Here is a 7,762-nt window from a genome sequence, read left to right as displayed (position 1 = left end):
GCACAACAGGCTCAGCACAACAGATAGTCAATAATAGTAGAAAAACAACACCTATGTACAAAAACTAAATCTAAGTTTAACATAAACTGTAGGTTTCCGTTTCTGTCTGGTACATTTCAGGTTAAAACGTGTCTGTTCTTCATTTAGTGAAGTTATTCATAGAGTATCCAGAAATTTTACTCAAGTAAGAATAGTGGCATTTCATAATAATATAACTCAAGTAAAAGTTAAAAAGTATGGAGTAGTAAAACTACTCCTATTTTTTTCCACCAAAATATTATTCAGGTAAATGTAACTGACTGCATGTAACTGGTTACTACCCACCTGTGGTGGCTGGAAGGCCCCAAATGAAACTCTGGTTTGGGCCTCATTTAGGCTTTGGTTGGCCCTGCAATGGATTGATTTCCAACAGGTTTTTAATGCTGTTTGAACACGTGAAACTTGTTTTTTTTTGGAGGCAAACACAGATGAATGAAGCTTTAATGCGTAATCTACACATGCACACACATAGAAAGGACAAACCTTCTGGCAAAACATACATTTTAATGTGAAAGGAAGTGAATTTCTAACACAGAACTTCAAAAGTTGGCAGCAACGGCGCGTTTAAGCGCTCTGATTTCAGTATTAATCACCACCTGACGCTGTCATGTAATTTAACAAGTGTAATTATGCTGACATGAAAAGGTCCAATTATCTCAGACTGACGCAAAAGGACACAGCGAGCCGGGCCGCTCTTGCGCCTCTCCTCCATTCGCAGCATTCGGATATGATGTCAGCACGGCGGCGCGCTGCGACAGTCTCCTTGGCAACGCGGCGTGCGGCAGTGACGCCAGTGCGGGCCCCCGGCTCGTGGTGAGTGGGCGTGACTCGCGACTTTAGCCCCCTCCCTCCTGTCTCCTCGTCAGTGTGGGCGGGCCCCAGTCAGGAGAGAGCGAGCGAAACACGACACCCCCGAGGAACCGAGCGAGGCGCGGGGGGGAGGAGAGCAGCGCGGAGTGGAGTGGAGTGAGAGTGAGTGGAGCACTAAAAAGTCTGCGAAGAAGCACAGGTTTGCTTTCCAACCTTCGTTTCTCACACACAAGTAGTAGAGCCTTTGAAGCCGGACTGTGAGAAAGATGCGGCCGGGACGGAGGAAGCAGCTACCGGACAGTTAGCCAAACTACTTGAAGAGGAGGAGACGGAGTGAAAGGCTTGTCGGTTGCCTCTCGGATCAGGACGGTTGGCTGTTTCCCCGGAGCGAGTTGAGCAGATTGAAACGCTCCCAGTTGCTCCAGGACCAGCAGCGAGGACCCACAAACGTACAGATTTTTTTCTTCTTCTTCTTTTTTTAAATTTTTTTATTAAGAGGTGGAGGACTTTTCGGGTTTTATTGATCCGGGGGAAACCGACGGAGTAAGAGCGGAGCGGCTGTAACGAGGACAGAGCCGCTGAAGCGGTAGCTCCCGAAAGAAGAAGAAGAAGAAAAAGTTTTCAGCGTGTCTTTACCAAGTTTTCCAGACTGGAAACCGGAGCGGAAAGAAGAGGCCAGAGAGACTGACTTTTTCTTCCACAAGCAACTTTTGTGGAGTTCCTCCAGTTTAGCTTTCCAGTTCAGCTGAAGCAGAATGAAAACACCTGGAGATACTGGTGAGTTGGCTATGATTGTTGCCTACCATTGTCTTTCTTGTTTACTTACTCAGCAGGGCTGGCAGTGTGTGATAACTAACTTGTATAATCGATTTAACAAAAAGGGGGTAAAAACCATGAAGAAGACCTGTTGATTAGAGCTGCTCTCACGTGTGCAGCAGCGGCTTGATAAGCAGGTAAAATCTGGTGCAGGTTTGGCACTGTACCGGTCTGAGAGGAAGTGGTTATACTACTGTACAGGTTTTCAAGCGACATGCTACCGTGTCACCGTGACAACCTTACTTTACCTTCCGCCAGCTTTCAGAGAAGTGGCTGGGAAAAAAAAAGAGAGAAATCCTAGAAACACCAGATTCGTCCTGCTGCTGCAGCGGCGCTTAGAGGTGGACGGAACCAGGCAGGTATAGGAAGTAAGTGAGCTGACTTTTTGTCAGGTACTTGGCCTGTCAGTGAGCTGAAGTCAGGAGGGGGGGATTCCCAGCAGTCAGCTGAGGTCTCTGCGTCTGTAATTCCCGAAATGCTTGCATAAGTTTGTTCTTGCTTCTCTCTATCTTAAGGTCAGTGTAAAATTTCTCCAGAAAGGAGGAAGTGGAAGTACTGTCATGTGTGTCATCTATTAAATTTGCTGTTTTTTTTTATTTTTGTTTTGCAGTGGCAGACATAATTTATCAACCACTTTTAATCTCAAGAAACTTTTAAATATATGTTGGTACAATTTTCAAAACATTAAATTAATCTTATGTGGAAAAATATTTAATTTATGTTTGTTAGTAGTTGTAATCCACCTTTACCACTAAATTGAATTTTAATAATAGCTATGTATGTTAGCAAAGCTTCAAGAATTGTAGTATAATCATGTGGTTTAATTTAAAAATTGTGAAAGTTATAGCAATTTAAAATTTCAAAATTCTGGGGAAATTTCTGTGGGAAAACCATGAAAGTTTCACACCTAAAACAGAATATTCACTGTAAAAGTCAGCATAATTTTGACATTGTTTCAGATATTATGACATTTTGAGTGGATGTTCTTCAATGAATCTACTCTTTAATATGAACCAGTTAACTCTCATCTAATGGTTGGTGCTTAAGCAAAGCCTCATCTAAACTAATGAATCTAAAAGACAAAAGATATCTGGAATAAAGCTCAAATTATGTATGCAACTTGAAATTAAAGAAGTTGCAGCACATTTGTAGCAAACATACAGAGGTTATTTATGTAAATAAGTTGAAAGGTTATGGCAAAAATTGACATAATTTCTAAAATTCATTTTCGATTTTATGATTAAAGAAAATGGTCTGATGGATTCTCCACATTTACTGGACACCAGAATAAATACTGATCACTAATTTGACTACCTTATTTGTCCAGAATGTGATGTTTGTTACTAAAAAAAAGTATACTTTCACCTCCCTTTATTTTTCACACCTTAACTATCTCTAAACAGCCAACTTTGTCTGTTTTAGATTGATGAAAGCCATTAGTATGCTTCTTTCAGCTAGCTGGAGGGCAGTGTTCAGCAACAAGTGAGGGAGGCGAAATTCTACCTTTTACTTTATGCTTAAATCACACCTGATTTCCCCCGCAGACCCATTACAAGAACTTTAAACTTTAAGAGCAATGTGATAAAACGGTATGAAAAGGTAACTTTACGGTATGCCAGTGTAGTTTATCTTTATTCCTAAATCGCTGTTTCTGTAGGAGGATCATGACATTTCTTTAAGTACTTCCTAAGAAGCATTGGGCTCAGGATCATATGTGTGTTTGATTGACAATCTGTGCAGGACCCCTTTCCTCCTGGGAGAGCCCCCTTCCTTTCCTGCTCTGCCTCCTCTTGACTCCCTCTGCACCCAGCCTAAGCACTTCAGCCCCTCCACATTCCAGCGCACACACACCCACACTCTTCAGTGGCCCTGAGGAGACTGCCGTGACATCCCACCACCATCACTAGCTGCTTTACAACAATAAACTCTGTGTTTTGTGTGGCAGCATGTAGCTGGAGGCACTAAAAACGTGTTTGTTTTTGGGGTTTGGTGTATGTTGTGGATTTGTTTATTCTGAGTTTTTACTCTTGGTTGTTTTACCATTCAGGTAGTTAACATTTAACTTCTTAGGTATGAGCTTTTTTTTCTTTTTCTGTAGAGCATATTTATATGTGTCATCTTAAGGCACTTTACGTAAAACTGTTCCAATTGTAACTTAATAAGAATTTAAATTAAATCAATCAGATAGACGTTATACTAATTCAATACAGTTCAATTTGATTCTGGTTAGAATACTGTGCAAATATCAACTTTGCTTAGGTTTTAATGGTAAATTAAATATAATCTATTCAACTTTTAGATTGGCTTAAATTATTTATTGGGTTTTATGACCATAATGGTCTTAAATAGACAAAATCCTATAGTACCATATTTTATTTTCAGCTCTTATTGGTAAACATAGAAAGTCTGGGTCAAAATCTGACCTCTGCAGCACCTTTTAAACAGCAGAAATATTAAAGTTGTTAATCTGCAGGATTGTCCCTGGTCTGTCTGATCTCCTGCTGTTCCCACATATGCAATCCCAGCACTGTCTCCAACCCATCAGTGTTTTTGCATCATTTAGATTAAGCTGTGTTGTAGGATGTGGATGAGTAGTCTGTGAGATAAAAAAAATGTAATCATTCCTTCCTCTGTGGGGATGTTAGATGTGGGATTATGCCGCGTATGATAATCTGCTCGCTTTGTTGAGTTTACTTCCTTTCTGTAAACGGTGTGCTTCCCTTTTACGTCTATATTTTACAGATATTGCATTAGCCTGAACAGATAATAGGATTTCTGGTTAGAAAGTGAGTAGATGTGACGAAAACAGACGCAGCAAGGTTTTATCTACATCTGCTGGCGCTGGCAGGTTGGTGCTGCTGTTGCAGTGCTGGAAAGTATCCAATTTAATTTAGGTTTTATATCTAATCACTGCTGTATACCTGGCTTTTGTTAGTGATTGACGGAGTTTGAGAGGTGGGATGCATTTCATCTGTGCTCTCACAAATGTGCCCGCCTATGTTTGTGGCTGAAAGCTGTGCTAATGATTGATTAAGCTCTGGTGATAAAGATTTGGAGAAACACAATTAAAACTCTTATCAGCAACCCACAACAAACACCGCGCCGCTTTGCAACTCCGTTCTTCTCCATCAGACTTGAAGGGTTACAGTTCTTTTTCCCTCCTCTCTGACGGGACGAGGACTTGTGTGTGTCTTTGTGTGACGGTATTGCATGGTGGGACCCCTAGCTCTAGAGTCGGCCATTGTGTGGGTGTGTGTGGAGTGTGGGACAATGGTGGGAGTGGGGCAGGGCCTGGGACTGATTGTGTGTGGACTTGTGGGGCCGGGGACCTCTCATTGTGGTAATAATGGTGCAGAGTAGCTCATAGTTTGACGGTGCTTTTGACACATGAAGAGACCCCACTTCTGCATGTGTGTTAAATGAGGGAGAGTGGGTGTGAGAGAGCGGCAGTGAGCGTGGAAAAAGTGGAGCAAATCTGAACATCCAAGTGTACTTTTCAACAAGTGTAGGGAGAGAAAAAAAACGTGCTTTTAATGATTTTTGTTGTTCACTTCTCCCTGCTTCCTGAGAGTGATTGATGTGCCTCAGAGGTGTATTGCCATTTATTTTTATGGACACACAGAACACTCAGCAGACAAATGTAAAATATCACGTTTTCCTTGTGTGTTTCCGTGTGTGATTGCAAGCATATGGGTTTCAATCTCAGCAACGGCTGTGATGATAAGCACAGTGATTAGCTTTATCTGGGAAAACTCCCTTGCAGCACTGACCACAGCAAAAGCCTGCATTTCTTCCTGCCTCAGTTCAGTTTTACAACCAGGTTTGTGTTACGGGTTTATGTGTCCTGCTGCGATGAAGCTCAGCCAAAACGCCTAAAAGCCTGAAACTGATAGTGTGCCTCAGCAGAACTGGTTGTCCTCCAAAGCCTCCTTGATTGCTTGTTTCAGGAAACCAGCTGTTGAGCCAGTATTGCTGAGAAATATGCGCACAAATCCAAAGAAACCCCTTGTGTTGTTTTTTTTTTGTGCACAACACAAAAAGTTGTGAAGATTTTCATCTTTTAGTTTGAGTTTATTTATTTGGGCCCTCGAGAGACGGGTGAACCAGATTTAGCCACTGGCTAGCCTCCATCTGCAGCTCTTAACTTAGCTTTTTTTTTTTAAACTGAATCTTTTTTGTAATAGTCAGAAGTAGAACATCCAATGTAAGCACAGAAGTGTCATCTGCAAGGTTTACCAACATTTCAAAAAGTTAATTCCAAACCACAAAAAATGTCCGTCTTACCATTCCTTTAGCCAAAAATACTTTTACTGAGATGTAATAGACAGAAGAGATTATGAATGCGTTATAGTCCAAAAACTAATGAATAAAAAATCATCCAAAATCAAAATCTGAATGTCAAACCTGAAACAAAACCAGAAATTATTACCAGCCTGGTTAAAAAAATCCAATAAAATATCAAACAACACCAATTATTGGTGTGTTTTTGCTCATGTATACCAAGAGAATCTCATTCCAGCCCATACCTACTCCTGTGCTTTTCCGGTTGCAAAAATTCATCATGAAAGTTTAGATGTGTCCCTCTGTGATGCTAAGTTGACAAATGACTTCTGGTTGGAAGGCGGCCTCAATTGTGGAAATGTCTGCATTTAGCGAGGAATGTGACCAAAGGGAACAATGTGCCCAGCCAGTCGTCACTAATGGACCTCTGCACCATTAGTCCAGCGTCGCCCTTGACCACCGAGACCACAGCCAGCAAGGCCTGGATGCTTGTGACTGCTCTCGACCCTCTCTTCCCTTGTGGAAGTTTGTTTTAACCTCTTCAAGCTAAGCTTTTTTTTTAGCATTGTTTCATTAGTTGCACAATTATGAAGGTTAGTGCTACATAGTTTCACTTCTTTTTTATCACAGATAAACCGTGTGCATGTCTTCGATGTGAGTCAAATCCAGTTGTGCTGCAATAACATTGGTTGTAGGCAGCGTGACCCACATCGATCTTTATTGGTTATTGTTCAGGCTGGCTGGGTGTGCATGTGTGAACGGGACGGAGTGTTGATAGATGACTGTAGCACTCTTGAAGAGCAGATTTGTGGCTCCACATACAGAAAAGACGCACACACTCACGCACAGGCTGCAGCTTTTTTATTTGAATTCTTGGACCTCCCACATTCCTGCTCAGAAGGTTAATAGTTGCCGGCTGTGTTGCATTACACATGAGGGGGGGGAAACACAACAGTTACTATCTATTCCTTAGTAAAGCATGCATTCTTGCAGACTGTGTCGGCTGAATCTGATTATATGATGAAATTTGTTTATTTAAAGAAGCTTGTAGTATCGGGATGCACACACACGCACACACACACGGGGCTCTCTTTTCAAATGAGTATCAAAATTCATGTTGAGAATGCTTGGTTTGACCTGCTCTGTTCAGCAGCTGTCTGCGCATGCATGCGCGTTCGTAACGTAATGAGGGGACTTTACACAACTCCACTGCTCATTCTTCACCAGAGGTGACTGAAAGGCACGCAGTCGTGAAACAATATGTAGAGTGTATGTTTCTACGTGGGCAGCTCTTTAAAGGTAACAGAGCTTTGTACGTCCGTGCCCGTGGGTGTATGTAACAGCCTCTCGGTGACGGCGGCGCCAATGAAACCGATCCCCGGCCGTTGACATGCACGCACACACACATCCACGCCTGATGATCAGGTAACTCTATGCCTCTGATCCCTCTAGATGAGAGGTTTTATTTTGGATCAGAACAAAGCAATGTCCTTTAGGTTAGAGCTCGGACTGTCACCTTGCTACTGGTTAGAATATAATCAGGGTGTAAGCTGTCAAGACTGTGGCAGCACTTGGGGTTCGTCATTCAAGTGTGAAGCCAACTCTTAGCTGGTCCAGCAAACCCACAAATACAGAGACTAATTTCTTTTATCCGTCTCTTGATGGTGCTATCCTTAGTCCCATATTTTCCAGCCTGTAGTTGTAGTTTTTTGTATAGATTAGTGGTTCCTACAACTTATATACGTTTCTCTCCTCTTCATGATGCATTTTTTGATTGATGCATTCATTTTGATTGAGTTCATTTATGCTGATGGAC

At 41.9% G+C, this 7,762-nt stretch overlaps 1 protein-coding gene across 1 annotated transcript in view; it reads left to right on the top strand.

Annotated features, from left to right (window-relative positions):
- Positions 1-952: 952 nt before the first annotated feature.
- The window catches only part of erfl3 (Ets2 repressor factor like 3), a 65,613-nt gene continuing 58,803 nt past the window's right edge, over positions 953-7,762 (top strand). The window contains exon 1 of the mRNA XM_032557559.1: positions 953-1,626. Within this exon, the coding sequence (XP_032413450.1) occupies positions 1,605-1,626 (22 nt within the window). The 5' untranslated portion in view covers positions 953-1,604. The remainder of the gene's footprint in view (positions 1,627-7,762) is intronic.

Source organism: Xiphophorus hellerii, chromosome 3, assembly GCF_003331165.1.
Source record: "Xiphophorus hellerii strain 12219 chromosome 3, Xiphophorus_hellerii-4.1, whole genome shotgun sequence".
NCBI classification, from domain to species: Eukaryota; Metazoa; Chordata; class Actinopteri; order Cyprinodontiformes; family Poeciliidae; genus Xiphophorus; species Xiphophorus hellerii.
This window is presented reverse-complemented; position numbering and strand designations above follow the sequence as displayed.